Genomic DNA, 16,347 nt, shown 5'->3' with positions numbered 1-16,347 from the left:
CGCATTGCAACAGATTCAAAGGTGGATGGTGAAAAGAACAAACTAAATTAATTGTTAAATTTAAATGATTCTCTGAACATCCATGGATTATAGTTTCAATCTATTTTAATCAAGATTTTCATGGATTCGTGCACATTCTCCACTTCCTGGTATCAAACAACAAACATTTTACAGTGCTCAGGATGACTTCATCTACATGCAACAATTTTGACTTTTTTTTTTTTTTTAAACAAAAATGCTTCAAATTCATATTTTGAATGATCACTTTCCCCCCTGTAAACCTCTCTGATATAAAAAGCTTACATTTAGATATGATAAAAACAACTGAGTCACTGACTCAAAGCAAATAACTATAAAATATGATACAAAATAAGCAGCCCGAGCATCTTCAGGTCATGGTGTTGCTCACAGTCCCATCACAGAGGGAAGCACAGCAGCACCCGTGGATGGAAGGAGAGTGCATTCAGTCCACTCAGACGGACTATCTCATGTCCGAATCTGGGACTTTCCAGTTCAACTGGAAGCCTTTGTCGTAGACTTCGTAGAGCACTTTCGTCACGTAATGATTCCCTCCTTCCTGATACAGCTCCAGGTACTTCCTGTAAAGCTTCAGGGCCGTGCATGAGTCCTCCGTGCTGTCGTGGGTTTCTCCCTGGATGTTGAGGCCTGTGGACATGAAAAAAAGGTCAGGAATGATTAAAATGAAAGTGTTCAGCTTCAGATTACAGTGTGGATATGAGAAATTGACACGTACTCTTTAGTGCATGAACTCAAAAAAGCCTCTAAATACTTTGTTGTTCAGATTTAATTCCAAGATGGGTTTGATGACAACTAAAACATCATGAACTATACTGACTTCGGTAACATGAGCGGATTATTCAGTTTACATATTTGGATCCTAATCCCTCTCACTGTAATAATGTGATTTAATTCGATTACAGACTCATATTTGGATTATTTGGATTTGATTTTGTTTTTTTTGTTTCTACTAACTTACCAAGAAAATACCAAGCAAGGAATTTCAGAGAAATCATCCTCTTGTAGGGCAATCGGAAGAGGTCGACGGTGTCGATAACTTGATCTTTGGGAACCTTAAGAAACAGAAAATAAAAAACATTAAAATCAAAGCACATCTATAAAAAAACATCTCTAAACTATATGAACTAATTTGAAATATATAACAGATGAAATAACGTACCACTAAATTAATGACACGAAAGTCATTCTGCAGGCCGTGGCCGACGAAGCGAACTCCTGCATTGATGAGGAAGCGTAGCTTCAGGTAGGTCGACTTCAGCGTGGTCACGTGCTTAGAGGATACTGTGGCATCCAGGTCTCCAGGTTCGATTCCAGAGTATTTTGTCAAATAGTCGACCACCTGGAAGAACAAATTGACAAGTTAGCGGGTGGATCCTTGAAACATTATATATTCATTCTTTTAGGTCATCGTGGTCTTTTCTCTCTGCAGCTTCTCACCTGCTCCTGAGTGGAGATGTAGTCATCGATGAAGGGGACCCCCTCGTTGGGTCCCTGACCCCTTACACAGGTGATCCTGGCCACAGACATCTGACTGGGCGTGATGGTCGATTTGGTGCCGTCGCTATGCAGCACTGCTTCCTCCTGCAAACGCACACATTCAGGGGTCAATTTTGTTTTAAATACTTGAGTCAGATTAGCTGAACTACTGAAAATATGTATTAGGAATATTTAAAATTGTTTTTGATCCTATATTATAATTAATGATGGTATCATAGCCAGACTTACCTCACTGAGCTTTACAAACTCAGCGTCCAGCCCCACCAGGTCACCAGCCTGCGGCATCTCACTGACTGTGAGTGGGATGAAAGTGGCGTCTGTCTTGCTCTGCTTCTGAGTCCGATATAAGTCGGATTTGACTTCAGACTGATTGTGCTGAAACTCACTGCGGAGGTCGTATTTGGTGTGGTAGTTTCTCTTGGCGTAACACAGGATGGCTGGCACTTTCCAGCTCACATCAAACTGTGCAGCCTCAGTCTGAAAACAAAAGGAGAAACATTTTTAAATGACTGCACACATTAAAGTTAGCATGAATAAACAAGCAGGAATCTTATCTAGGATCCTTACCTGCTCAATCGGCTCAATGAGGAAGTCATTGAAGAGGTACCACTGCTGGCGAGAGACTCCCTGAAATAATAAAATCATTTTGAATGTTAAAAATGAAACTTTTTGTAGTCAGCAGATGTCAAATTTTCTTATCTAAGCGTCGCTCACCTCTTTTCTTTGATGGTAGGTCTCACCCACTTTGATGTGTGCGACCAGATTACCACCCGCGCCAGCGTCCAGGATGTGCGGCACCGTGGCCACCAAGTCATACAGAGAAGCTCCCTCCGCCTGTTCAGCAGCACTTAACTAGTAACAGAAAGTGCAAATAATTGTAAGATAAACTTTTTCATTTCACAAAATTCATGTGTTACAGAAACAAAAACACTAAAACCAACCTATAGTTCAATATCTACAGATTAGTGTAATAATGTTTTAAAAATATTGCTCCTGGAAATATGGTTTTAATCTTGAAGTGAAATTTTAACTTGGTGATGAAAAGTTACTCAATTATTTCTTCAAGTGCAAAGATCAGCTGAAAATCTAAAGTCCTCACCTCCTCGCCCTCAGGCCAGCTGCTGATCTCCAGTCTCTGACTTTTGCTGAGGGACATCTTGAGAGTGGCGGGGATCCACACGTGACGCTGATCCTGATCTGTCTTCTGCATGGATTTGTTGAAGGTGTACTATAAAAACAGAAACATGGGCAATCATGTAAATAATGAACAGATAAATCATTACTTTCTTTTAACTGTATTTAAACACGGTGAATCAGTGGCTTACCTCGGCCTGAACCTTCCAGAATTCAGCCTCTTTGCTGCTGTTCACCTCACAGTTTATCACCAAAACATCTGGGAGACATCGAATGTTGCGTGTCTGCACCTACAGTGTAACACAAAGAAATGATTACCCTGCACAACAGGTAACAATCAACCATAAATGAATTGTCATTATGAGTGAATGAAAGCTGTAACTCACTGTGGGCTGATACTTGTCACAGTTTCCACACCATGTGTGAGATCTCTGCTGCAGGCAGATGCTTTTCTTCAGGATCTCAGCAAAGTCGTGCTCCTTTATTCTTTCTCCTGAAGTGTCAAAGTACAATGAATATCAGTGTATACATCAAATCAAGCAGATATTTCCCTCTGCTCATTCAAAAACTAAATTCATTCAAACCATTATATAATCATTAATAGTTCAAGTTTCAAAGACAGAGTAATTCACAGTCACAGATATCCATGCTCTCAGTGCTCTCAGACTCACCTTGAGAGTCAGGGTAATGCATGTTGAACAGCAACATGAGGGAGGAGTAGACTGTTTCTATGCCACAGAGACACGGGCTGCGGTTCTCAACTTCAGAACAAAACAGCTCTCTAATGACAGAGTCGCCAGGGGAGCCCAGAGAACTGCAACACAAACACAAATCAGTTTCAGAAACCAGAAGGAAAACTCTGCATTTATAAACAAACATAATGATAAGACTGGGACAGTGTCCAGTAAGAATGCAGGTCAACAACGATGTGTTTTACCTGCTCCTGGTCGTCCTGTAGGCCCGTGGATCCTCCTGCTCCTGTGTCTCCTGGAAGAGCTGGTAGAGGATGAAGTGATTCCATCTCTGGATTAAGCGACCTAGCTTGACTGTTCCTGTCGTCTCCTCATAGTTTGAGAGGATCAGGCCCATCTCTTTGGCTTCAGGGACGTTTCGAAGTGCTCTGAGGAAGTTGCTGGCCTTAAGGAAGAAGACATTAGAGGTTACTTTGGGCAGTCACAACAAAATGAGATTTCAAAGTAAGAGCCTTGTAATCCCCAACAGATTGAAAAAAAAGAAAGAAAGAAAGAAACTTACCTGACATGGATCTCCTTGTGACAAATCCAACATGTGGAAGAGGAAGCCGAGTTCACAAGCCAAACAAAACTCCTTGTGGCACAAATGATTCTGAACAAGGCAGCGAACTGGCTCCAGGAAGTATAACACCTAAGATGCAAACATAAAAGACCCATGGAACATTTGACAAATTGTCTCATATTAAAAATTAAATGTACACATTGTGAATCTTCAGCTTCTTACCTGGATCATGCAGTTACAGTAGGCGTTGGGAATCTGCGGCTCCAGGCCAGCAAACAACGTCCTGTTGTAATGTTTGAAGTCAAAATCTTCCCGTCCACGTTTAGAGTATTTAATTGTCACCTGAAGCACAACAAACACATCTTCGTCACATGCTTTGGAAATCAAAGCTTGTAGCAACACTCTAGAAATTGTTACATCTTAAAATTAACTGTATCTCTATGAACACCAGGGTGAAACGTAGCAAGTCCAACCTTTCTGTACTTTTCGGGAACAATGTGAAGGAGCGGCTCTTCATCACTCTCTGTTGGAGATTCAGGGATGTGGTTGTAATAACCAGGTGACCCTTCTTTATTTGCAGGGACCTGCAAACAACAAACAGGAAAAAAAACTTAAAATACACCACGTGGAGATGGGTTTAACTTTTTTTGTAAATTTATTACAATATTGTAAAAATGACAGTTTAAAAGAGAAACAAGTTTTTTTTTACATACCTGGTTACAGGGGCAGGCAGAAGGATTTTCCACATAACTGTTGAAGCCAACAGTTTCAATAGTTTGTGGGATTTCTGGGTCCATCCCAGGAACCCACCTGTTGAAAAGAAACATGTTTTAGATGGAAACCTTTAATGGGAACTACGTGAGACTCTAACCATTTATATCAACTGGGGAAGACTCGACATTATCTTACAAACTTTTATTGAATCTGAAAACAATATGTATGAACGCTCTAATGCAAACTCTTCAGTCTCGTTAGTGATTGTGTTACCTTGAGCTGGGTGTAGCCTGGGCAGTGGGGATGGGAGAGCAGGGCTGCAGGTTATGATTCCAGGCCAGCTGAGGCTGTGCATCCACAACGCAGGGCTCTCTGGAGTAGACGTTAAACATAACGTCCTGAGTATCGGACCAGAGACGCACACATCCCCCCGAATCTCCAAAGGCTAAGGCTTGTTTGCTGGATGAGACCTCAAAACTTGTGAGACAGTGGCCGTTTGTGTTGACGTGGAAAATATCCGCCATGTTGGCGAGGCCAGTGGGCTCACAGAACTGACACTCACCTGGAAAAAGACACAGAATGCAGGCAGTTATAGCAAAGCCACAAATCACACAAAGAAATTGTGTGTCACATTTATTGGCCAAACATAGTAAGACTATGCTACAGAAAACTGGACTAAAGAATCCTGAAGCCAGCTTCATACCTGTCTGTGAGATGATTGCGAGCCGTGACGTGTAGGTAGGAAGGAAGCGCACAAAGAATGGATCCACATGCACCCAAAGGGGGGTTGCAGCTCGCATCATGCGGAGGTCATACACCATCAGGAAACGTTCATTCAGCCCTCGGCTGGAGAACCCACTCACAGCCAAAAGGTTTCCGTGAACATCAAAGTCTGACAGGCCGCCAGGAAATGCGTCAAACTTTTGTGTCCTAAATGTGCGCAAGTCTCGAAGGGTCACCTGTTATCAGCAGAGGGTCAGTGTTAGAGAGATATAAACCAAACCTCATCAAACTGATCCAATCAGGGGATACTTACTTTGCCAGAAGGGTGCCCAAAGACGAAGAAATGATTGGTCTGACGCATTAGTGTCACTCCAGGTGCCTCCACTGTGAACTGGAAGGACAATCAAGACAGCAGACAGTCAGACACTCGCTGTGAAGTCAGTTGTATGATGTGCCAGTGGTGTAAGCATAGATAGTTGTGGATTTTGATAAACATAAGCCTGGTGTCTTACTTTTTGAGTTTCTTGAAGTGTGTTCATGTCAATTTCAACCACATAGTTTTGTAATCCCCCCATGAGCAGCATGTTATCAGTCATGAGGAGACTGTGCATATCAGCTCCTTTCTCCATCCTGCAAAGCACCAAAAATGGCCATTAATTCAATAACATAAGGAATAATTTCACAGCTTCAGATCATCAACAGTCAATGTAACACTTACCGATAATCAAACATGACGAGGCCTCCACGAGTGTAACATCTGAGGTTGCACTCAGAAAGGAACAGCACGCCTGTTTCCAAACTCTGTATGTGTCTGATGGCATCAGTTGCGTGCACTTGGAAAGAAGAGTAGTGTGCCATCGTAGGTCCAAGGAAGGATTTTACATGACCCTAAGAGAAGAGCACAAATATTATTACAGAGTGCAACATTTAAGGTGAATGTAGAAGAAACAAACTCTGCTGAAGCATCATTTTGGCTCTTACCGTGTAGTTTCCCATCCAGAGCATTTCCTGCTGCTGGTCAAAATGTGTTGCAGTGACAGGGATGCCAGCTTCTGAAACTTTACTGTGCAGCTCAGAAAAAATCCCCTTCCTTACGTGCACAGGTTTAGGAACGGTCACAGCCAGCTCCTGTGTGTACACGCCCATGTCTTGGTGGAGGTTTGGATTCAGATATGAGTTCATGGAGGGTTCCAGTCCCCCAGGAGTCCACCGAGGAGAGCAGTGAGGAGTCCAGTGAGGAGAGTTCATAGTCCTGTGATGGTTGGCCCAGTATTCACCTAATCTTGTGCTGAGAGCTTCAAAAATCTTCTTGAGTTCAGCTAAATCAGCCTGCAGAGGAACTGGAACTTCTGTAAATAGTAGTGGAGAGAGCCGGGTATTTAACCTCCACTGGGATTCAAGGCGGTCCTAAGAGTCGTTGACTGTCCCTGTATTCAACGTTAGGCTCACAGGTTTTAGGGTCTGAATCAAGGTGGGTGTGGCTGAGTTTACATGAATACAGGTGTGAATTCTTTGGGAGACGTGGGCATCATATCATCATTAAGCCCACATTAAGGTGTCAGAGGGGGGTTGACCCAGTTTTTGCCTGAGCGTATTGTTTCTGAATTGCACCAAGATAATGAGTTTGATCAGACTGGGAGGACCTCGTTTAGCACGCTTAATCCACACCTTGATTAACAGCCGTCGTCAACATGTCGTCAAAAGCACCAAATTCCTTGGTGTCCGAGATGCACCAGATGTTGAGTTTGATTCTTCTGAGCTTCTCCAACAAATCTGCTGCATGTCGGACGACAGTTATGTTACACATATTGTAACAAACTAACCATGATTTAATCAATTAAGTGGTACTTTAGCATGACTGTTGTTAAAATTCACTGGATTAATGTCAGAGTTCAGTCTTGATCCTGTGTATCCAGGTAGTTGTTCTGAAGTGGTGATCAAAAAGTTGTGGAAATGGATCCATATAGATGAAAAAGATTATCATCAGTGGTGAATTCAACATTTCAGTAACAATTAAAATAAAAATTTACTGGATTAATCTCAGAGTTCAACATTGATTAAATAAAATTAAAGTTTTAAACTTTACAGGTTTTATTTTCTCATCCAATTAATGAAAAATACAACTTTTGGTTTAGTCCTAGCTGAAACCATATAATCCAAATTTGATGCCCTCATTGGTTGAGTCAGTTCAATTGAAGCTGATAGTTGACTGTTGATTAAAGATAGTTTCAGCTATTGTCTGTTATCTGTTTCCGTGGTATTGATTAATCTTGGAATGGTGATTGTTTGGTTTTAATTAACAAAGGACCATCAGCACTCTTCCAAACTGCATTTGTGTGAATAAAATAAATGACAACCAACATTCAAAAACACAAAAATTAGCATTTTTATTGATTTCATCATGTTCCTGTTTCCATCAGTGGTTTATTCAACAAACTAGTTATAACAAGTTTATGATCTTACAATAAAGACACTTAAGTCATTTTCCTCAGCCTGTGCTTTTCTGGGTCAACTTCCTGTTTCATGTTTGACCCACTCACCTGTGTCACAGCAATAGAACATGAAAATTTAAGCTTTTTAACTTTTTTAGCAAAGAATTTAACTCATCGGGCGAGGAAATAAACCCTGTGTAGCCTTAATTCAGCTTTTAACATGTTTAGTGTTACTAACAAAGAAAAGATCCACAGACATGATTTGGGCCGAAACAAAAGAAAAAGTCTTTTATGGGGCAGGCTCGTTGGAGACCAGGCGGGGCTCATTTATGATTCACACCTTGATACCAGCTTGAAACCTGTGACCCTAAAAAACAAAGACAAGCTCAACGACTCTCAGGACCACACCAACCATAAAATTAAACAACAGTTTGTCCCATTTTTGGAAAACATCTTTTGCTCCTGGAGTAAAATAAAACAAATACTATAAAGATTAGTTTCATGTGGTTTGAGCGACTTCCTGTATCTGTCCTTGTGGCAGCAGAGTTAGAGAAAGTGTGCAGCAGATTAGTTTGAATTTCAAACACAATTTTTCTAAATGTTGAAAAATCCTGAATATTTAAATACTGTTTAAGTCTTCTCTGATCTTTTATCTGACTTACACTGCAGCTGCCATCTTGTTTTTAAAAATGACTGCCCTCCAGGAAAAATATAATACATATATTTGTATTACATGAACATTGCCAAGTAATTTACTGGCTAATAACTTATATTTATCAATTACATTTAGTACATTTAGGACCTCTGAAGGGTAACATCCTCTAGTGTCTCAAAAATGTTTTTACTTGCTGGTTTGACACAACCTGAGCTGTGATCTGATGAATGTTAACATTCAGTTCAACCTTTATCCCATTTATCTACATTATATTTCATCCATATGCACAATGAAACAAATTGTTTATACATTTCTCATTTTACTCAGCTTTTCAATCAGGTCCCAATCAGATATTCTTTCATTGATGTTTTGAATATGAGAGAGGTATCGAAATAATAATGATCGAAAGGTTGCGCTCCCGCTCTGTCTCTCTGTTTCTGCTCTTCAGGAATAATTCTGATCAGTTATGGAACAGCAAAACTGAGCTGAACTTGTCGGTCTTGCATTCACTGTAATGTACGGTTATGTTGGTTGTTGCTGTAGTTTCCCTGCTTTGTTGTTCTCTTCTTGCATGTTTTTCCCCTGGCAGGTGATCCAGTTAATTTTAGTGTCTTTTCTCTCTGTTCCATCTATTTTCTTTCCATCTCCTTTGTGGAGCCTCTTCCCAACTTCTCTCGTCTTTCTCTTCCTTGTCCACCGGTCCTGTCTGTTTAGATTGTAGTAATTTAAAATAAAATAAAATAAATAATAAAGATCGAAAAAACTATAACAATAATAATAATAATAATAATAATAATAATAATAATAAAAACAAGATCCATTCGCGCAGGTACATTGCTACACGCGCAACTTAAGTTGGTGATTTGGCGTCAGTCCCAACCATTTCTAACAGACGAGCTCATCCTTATAGAAAACCGTGTTGATTCTCCTGCAGCATCCTCTGATTTATCTGAACTGTCACACTGTTTTCAGAGAGAATCTTTTATAAAACTTCTTACACTCTTGTGTGTGTACGCCGCTGCTTTGCGCTGCGTTTGGCTGGGAATTGCTGAAATTAAATGTTTACATCTTTGTATATGAATCACATGAATTAGCGCACTGTACATCACCCAAAGAAATTTCCACTCACACGGGTAAATTCATCATAAAACTAACATTGCACCTCTTCGGGTAACCACGAAAGCAGCTTTGTGAGCCAAAAGAGGTTTTTGCGTTGCGCGGACTGATACTAAATCTGGACCTGGATATCAGCTTCACACCAGCCATTCGTAGTGTTATAAGTCTACTTCACGATCTTCTGAAGAGTCCTGAGTGTTTGGTGACTTCTGACTGACTTTTAAGTTTAAACAATACTCTGGCACGGAAAAGGTTACGGCTTTCTTTGGACTTTTATACCCCTGAAAAAATGCTTCCTCTCTCTCACAGAATCTGTTGATTTCGGAGCCTTGAACTGGTTCAAAGGCCTTGACTGTCTTACTCGCCACATATTGACAAAAATATTCGTACTGATTTATTTTAGTATTATTATCGATATTACAATATTTCTGAGACTGTAATAGCTCGTTTTTAAGCCTCCCAGTTATCAGTATTGTGATCACACTATTGCTTTAATATTATTGAGACTACACAACACATTCATCCCTGACCTCCACATATCCAGCTGAACAGGATTACTATACTCTGTGTAGATTTACACATTCTTTCGTGGAACATTGAAATAACTGTGTTGTGTAGTTTTTTAACATATCTACTGGATCATTACTAACTGTATGTTTAGTTTTACTTGTAGAGTTGTTGGTAAGACCAGACAAGGAGCTCGAACAATTTCATTTTATGGTTCCCAAAACAAAACAAGCCGAAAAACAATGAAAATAATGTCAAAAACGTTTAGAAACAACTGTGTGGAAACGGTAAGAGTGTGCAGATCATCCAGCAGAGGGCACCATTATATCAAAAAATCGTTCAAATGTGACTTAAAGCTTTATTAAATGAAGCATGTCTATTAAAGTATAGTTACTACTTTTGGTGGTGGCTGTAAATGCTGCACTTGAAGCACAGTCCTTACCAGTTAGAGCATTTTAAAGATGTCGAGGTGAAATATTGAGGACAATTTTTTCAAACTTGCTAAATGTGTCATTTATAGAAGAGAAATAACAGCTTTTGAAAAACTTTACGTTGATCTGAATTCTGAGAAAGCTACAAAAATCCAGCTGGAAAATGAACAGTGCAACAGATTTCACAGAATCTGGCGGAAAAAAAACAAACTAAATTCATTGTGGTTGGAATCTGTTTTAATCAAGATTTGCATGGATTCATGCACATTCACCACTTCCTGGTATCAAACAACAAACATTTTACAGTGCTCAGGATGACTTCATTTACATGCAACAATTTTGTCTTTTTCTTTAAAAAAAAAAAAAGCTTCAAATTCATATTTTGAATGATCACTCCCCCCCCCCCCCCAAACCTCTCTGATATAAAAAGCTTACATTTAGATATGATAAAAACAACTGAGTCACTGACTCAAAGCAAATAACTGTAAAATATGATACAAATTCATTTCCAGTGTAACTAAATTGTCTGCTAAGCACCTCAATAACAGAAGTCACAGCTGCATAGAGCTGCAATAACAGAGTCACTGGATGCATCTGTCACACTGCTTGTGAGCTATCCTATTGCAGCTGTGTAAAGTAACAAACTAGAATCGTTAAATGCAGTAAAGTTATGAATCTAAAGTTATTGTTTTTTACAAATGTTGTAAATCTTTAATTCGGGAACAAATTCACCCCTTTTGAATATGGTTCTCTGGCACGCAGCCTGACCCTGCAAAATAGTCACATGTAAATTTAAAAAAAAAAATCTTCAAAACATTTAATGTGATTTATGGGCGTCGGATGTGCTGATTAGGTGCATTGTGTTACAGCTGGATAAAGCCAGACTGGCCTATGCTATGCAAAGCTAACCCTGTTCAGATAGGCAATTGCTCTTCTCATCCAAACTTGCTGGACACTCCATAAGACGGCGAGCGCATTTCCCAAAATGTTTCCTTTTAAGTGCATGCACAGCTGGTAGGGGGGTTATATCATCACAAAGATCTGTATAGACTGAAGTTGTACCAAAATCTGAGCCAGCTCATCATCGACGGGCTGCGGTATGAAGTGATTTAAAGCTGCAGGACAAATGCTAAACAATTCATTAATTATCTCATCTGCAAAGTTGTCTGCCTTCCTTCAACCACCCTTTGTTTTACATTCCTAACTGTAGGGATATTAAGTTATCGCCAAAGAAACTATCGTCCTGTGCAACTTTTCTGCCTGTTTTTTTTCCCTTCTTTTCCTCTGCCTGTAAAGAATTCCCACTGGGATAAATCAAACAATTCACATTCTTTTTTTTTTTTTTTCAATCCTTTATTTGTTTCCTTACTGTATATACATATATGTAGGTATATAATTTGTGCTCACATAGGGCATTTTGTATGTGATATTCATATTAGGCCTAATGGAGATTAAAACATAAAGTTCATTAATTTCTTCCAGTAAACCCTTTGTCCATCTTCTCAAAAACCTTTCTGAGACAACTGTAAACTCAAGTGCCTTTTTCTCTTTTCCCACTGATTTATCAAAGTCCCCTCCACCAGAGTATGGACCAAAGACATCAACCGTCCCCAACTACCCAGCCCTCTTTCTCCCTCTCTCACTGAATGGCACACTTTCCATTTACTACAAATAAACAGTTTGCAATACTGAGTGTGTATGCTTTGTTTTTTTTTTTGTTTTGTTTTTTTTAATTTATAGAGTTGCATTATAGAGTTTTCCATTACTCTGTCTAACCAGACCAGGACCTTGTGGCTTAGATTTCATGACTTCATAAGAAAAAGAAAAAACCATACCCAAGGATATCATGGTGTACATCTAACACCCTTCACATGCTACAAGCTGTTAATCCCTTAAATATGTACCATTAAATCTACAAGAGTGACAAAAGTTGAAGAATAATGTTCCCTACTCCTTTGTTGGTAAATATGGACAGAACGGATGGCAAACAGATAAATGACATCTCCATGCAGTACCAGAAACATCAGGTAGAGGGAACCATTACATTCAGAATAAATAGACATGATTTGGGAAGGTTTGAGAGTCATTGTGTGATAACTGAGAGCCGTGAACTGAGTATCCTGAGCTGATATCTGAAGGGCACTTATGCCGAATTAGTGAGAGGGTAACTTAAAGAGAGAGTTTTAAAAAGCTGCACGTCTCCTGGCTTCCTTCAGACAATGTTATTCACTTTCTCCTCTTGCCTTAGCAGTGCAGGTTTTTCTCCTTCAATTTCATCAACACTTTGTCTGCAGTAAAGGTATTTCCTTATCTACAAAAATTGGGGTTAAAGGTATGAAGATTGTGTTGCGAGACCACATGGCTGGTTCCAAATTATTCAGATTTCCTGTGTAATATACTAAAGATTATTTTTTTTAAACAAGTCAAAGGTTTCCACGCAAATGTTGTTAGGATGCCTGGGTCGTTGACCCAGGGTTTTTGAGTGTATGATATTATTCATATTTTCTAGTTTTTTGGTTTCTTTGAGTTCTGTCTCATGGTTTATGTCTCTGTCTTCTTTAGTTGCTCTGTCTCCCCTATCACCTGCATCCCCTTGTCTAGTTCGTGTCTATGTGTATCCTTAGTTCCTATATCCCCGTGTCCACTCAGTGTTTGTGTCTGCCCTGGTCCCACGTCTCTGTTCCCTCTGTAGTGCCTACATGTGAGGCTGTGTCTTTGTTCAGTCTGTGTTATGTGTTTCCTGTTTTACTTTGAAGGTCTCTGTCTTTTCTCAGTGTGTTCAGTTTACGCTTCTTTGGTCTCGTCAGTTCTGATTTGTCCCAGCTGTGTTTCCCTCCTGTTACTCATTCCCTGATTGCTCCCTCTGTGTATTTAAGCCCTGTGTTTCTCTGTGTCCGTGTCGTGATCTACCGTTTATTTTGCTGTGTGTTTTGTCTGTCCACTGGTGTAAGTTTATTTTGAGTTTTTTCAAGTTATGTCATGTTGCGTTCAGAATTAAAGCCTTTTTTGAGTTCACGTCTGTCTCCGGAGTCTGCACCTTGGGTCCTATTCCTGCCTGCACACAGCCCCACCTAACAGAAGATCGCGACCAGAACATGGATCCTGCAGACTCTTTTTCCTTTGAGTTCAACGGCGAGATGGAGCGGCTGGTGCGCCTGCTTGACCGCATTGCTCAGGCCAATGATTTGAGGACCATGGCAGTTGGGCTAAGTGCTGTGGATGCCATCATTCGGAGCAACCCTCGGCTTACTCAGTTTTCTATGGACACAGTGCTGGGCAGCTCCATAGCACACACTCACCACCTGCCTCGTCGCTACCTCAGACTGCCTCTCCCTCCTCACACCAGCCAGGACCTTGTTCGCCTGCCTTTTTCCTGGCGGCCATGTGGTCGGATGAGGAGGAGGTCTCCGTATCTCCACCAGTTTCACTTCCCTCATCTAGAAGGAAGCGACGCCATCGTCACTCCTCTCCTCTGTCATCCGTTCAGCCTTCTGCCACGTCAGCTGGAGGGCCCGAGGAGCCCGTTCAGCCACCTGTCTCCGCTGGAGGGCCCGAGGAGCCCGTTCAGCCTCCTGTCTCCGCTGGAGGGCCCGAGGAGCCCGTTCAGCCTCCTGTCTCCGCTGGAGGGCCCGAGGAGCCCGTTCAGCCTCCTGTCTCCGCTGGAGGGCCCGAGGAGCCCGTTCAGCCTCCTGTCTCCGCTGGAGGGCCCGAGGAGCCCGTTCGGCCTCCTGTCTCCGCTGGAGGGCCCGAGGGGGGGCCCGTTCGGCCACCTGTTTCCGCTGGAGGCTCCGAGGGGCCCGTTCGGCCACCTGTTTCCGCTGGAGGCTCCGAGGGGCCCGTTCGGCCTCCTGTCTCCGCTGGAGGGTCCGAGGGGGGGCCCGTTCGGCCTCCTGTCTCCGCTGGAGGGTCCGAGGGGGGGCCCGTTCAGCCTCCTGTCTCCGCTGGAGGGTCCGAGGGGGGGCCCGTTCGGCCTCCTGTCTCCGCTGGAGGGTCCGAGGGGGGGCCCGTTCAGCCACCTGTCTCCGCTGGAGGGCCCGAGGAGCCCGTTCAGCCACCTGTCTCCGCTGGAGGGCCCGAGGAGCCCGTTCAGCCACCTGTCTCCGCTGGAGGGCCCGAGGAGCCCGTTCAGCCTTCTGCCACGTCAGCTGGAGGGCCCGAGGAGCCCGTTCAGCCTTCTGCCACGTCAGCTGGAGGGCCCGAGGAGCCCGTTCAGCCTTCTGCCTCTGCAACGCCTGGTCCGGCCTCAGCCTCTGCAGCAGCCTCTGTTCCTGCTTCGCCTCAGCCTGGTCCGGTTTCGGCCTCTGCAGCTCCGCCTGGTCCAGCCTCCGAGTGTTCAGCTTCGTCTGCTCCAGAGGTCTCCATGCTGTCTGTTCCTGCTCGTCCTGTCCGGCCTGCTCGTCCCGCTCGGCCTGCACGTCCTGCTCGTCCCGTCCGGCCTGCTCGTCCTGCACGTCCTCTCCGGCCGATGACTGGACATCATTGCTGTCATGGACGGCCCCCTGAACTACGTCGCCGTTGGTGCCTCCCGCCCGGCCGGCCTCCTGATCTGCTCGGTCGCCGTCGGTGCCTCCCGCCCGGCCGGCCTCCTGATCTGCTCGGTCGCCGTCGGTGCCTCCCGCCTGGCCGGCCTCCTGAACTGTTTTCTGGGCTCTTGGGCCGTCAGCCTCCGGGCCGGCCCCCTGAACTTTTTGTGAACTGTTTTTCCTGGCTGCCTGTGCCTGTCATGAGCCTGTTTTTTGTTCTGTTGCTTTCCGGGCTCCAGTGTTTGCACCTTTTTTTTTTTTTTTTTTTGTTTCTGGCTCAATGTGTTTCATTTGTTTCGAGCCCTCCATCCTGTTTCCCCCGCCGCCCACCCTGGTTGGGTTGTTTTTGTTTTTTTTTATTTTGAGGTTTTGGTTTGGGCTGTCTGGAAGCCAGCCCTTAAGGGGGGGGGGGGGGGGTACTGTTAGGATGCCTGGATCGTTGACCCAGGGTTTTTGAGTGTATGATATTATTCATATTTTCTAGTTTTTTGGTTTCTTTGAGTTCTGTCTCATGGTTTATGTCTCTGTCTTCTTTAGTTGCTCTGTCTCCCCTATCACCTGCATCCCCTTGTCTAGTTCGCGTCTATGTGTATCCTTAGTTCCTATATCCCCGTGTCCACTCAGTGTTTGTGTCTGCCCTGGTCCCACGTCTCTGTTCCCTCTGTAGTGCCTACATGTGAGGCTGTGTCTTTGTTCAGTCTGTGTTATGTGTTTCCTGTTTTACTTTGAAGGTCTCTGTCTTTTCTCAGTGTGTTCAGTTTACGCTTCTTTGGTCTCGTCAGTTCTGATTTGTCCCAGCTGTGTTTCCCTCCTGTTACTCATTCCCTGATTGCTCCCTCTGTGTATTTAAGCCCTGTGTTTCTCTGTGTCCGTGTCGCGATCTACCGTTTATTTTGCTGTGTGTTTTGTCTGTCCACTGGTGTAAGTTTATTTTGAGTTTTTTCAAGTTATGTCATGTTGCGTTCAGAATTAAAGCCTTTTTTGAGTTCACGTCTGTCTCCGGAGTCTGCACCTTGGGTCCTATTCCTGCCTGCACACAGCCCCGCCTAACAAATGTAAGTGAAATAAAAATATTGTAGTAGTGAATGAGACATGCAGTAGCAACGATAGCATAATGCCAGAAATGGTATACGCATTGCAACAGATTCAAAGGTGGATGGTGAAAAGAACAAACTAAATTAATTGTTAAATTTAAATGATTCTCTGAACATCCATGGATTATGGTTTCAATTTGTTTTAATCAAGATTTTCATGGATTCGTGCACATTCTCCACTTCCTGGTATCAAACAACAAACATTTTACAGTGCTCAGGATGACTTCA

At 42.8% G+C, this 16,347-nt stretch overlaps 1 protein-coding gene across 1 annotated transcript; it reads right to left on the bottom strand.

The window, feature by feature from the left end:
* Positions 1–233: 233 nt before the first annotated feature.
* On the bottom strand, positions 234–7,168 carry LOC309697715 (PAN2-PAN3 deadenylation complex catalytic subunit PAN2-like; the record flags this gene model as incomplete). The annotated part of the gene is made up of 23 exons (XM_082519832.1): positions 234–666; positions 998–1,091; positions 1,199–1,378; positions 1,477–1,620; positions 1,765–2,013; positions 2,104–2,163; positions 2,251–2,388; positions 2,636–2,764; positions 2,862–2,960; positions 3,057–3,163; positions 3,342–3,484; positions 3,608–3,807; positions 3,925–4,053; positions 4,147–4,266; positions 4,398–4,508; positions 4,638–4,734; positions 4,912–5,200; positions 5,342–5,597; positions 5,675–5,752; positions 5,874–5,991; positions 6,080–6,249; positions 6,343–6,710; positions 7,030–7,168. 23 exons carry the CDS (start codon positions 7,166–7,168, stop codon positions 482–484), a joined length of 3,603 nt encoding a protein of 1,200 aa, XP_082375958.1. The 3' UTR covers positions 234–481.
* Positions 7,169–16,347: the final 9,179 nt, after the last annotated feature.

The sequence above is a fragment of the Aulonocara stuartgranti genome, assembly GCF_965226115.1.
Source record: "Aulonocara stuartgranti genome assembly, chromosome: 20".
NCBI classification, from domain to species: domain Eukaryota; kingdom Metazoa; phylum Chordata; class Actinopteri; order Cichliformes; family Cichlidae; genus Aulonocara; species Aulonocara stuartgranti.
This window is presented reverse-complemented; position numbering and strand designations above follow the sequence as displayed.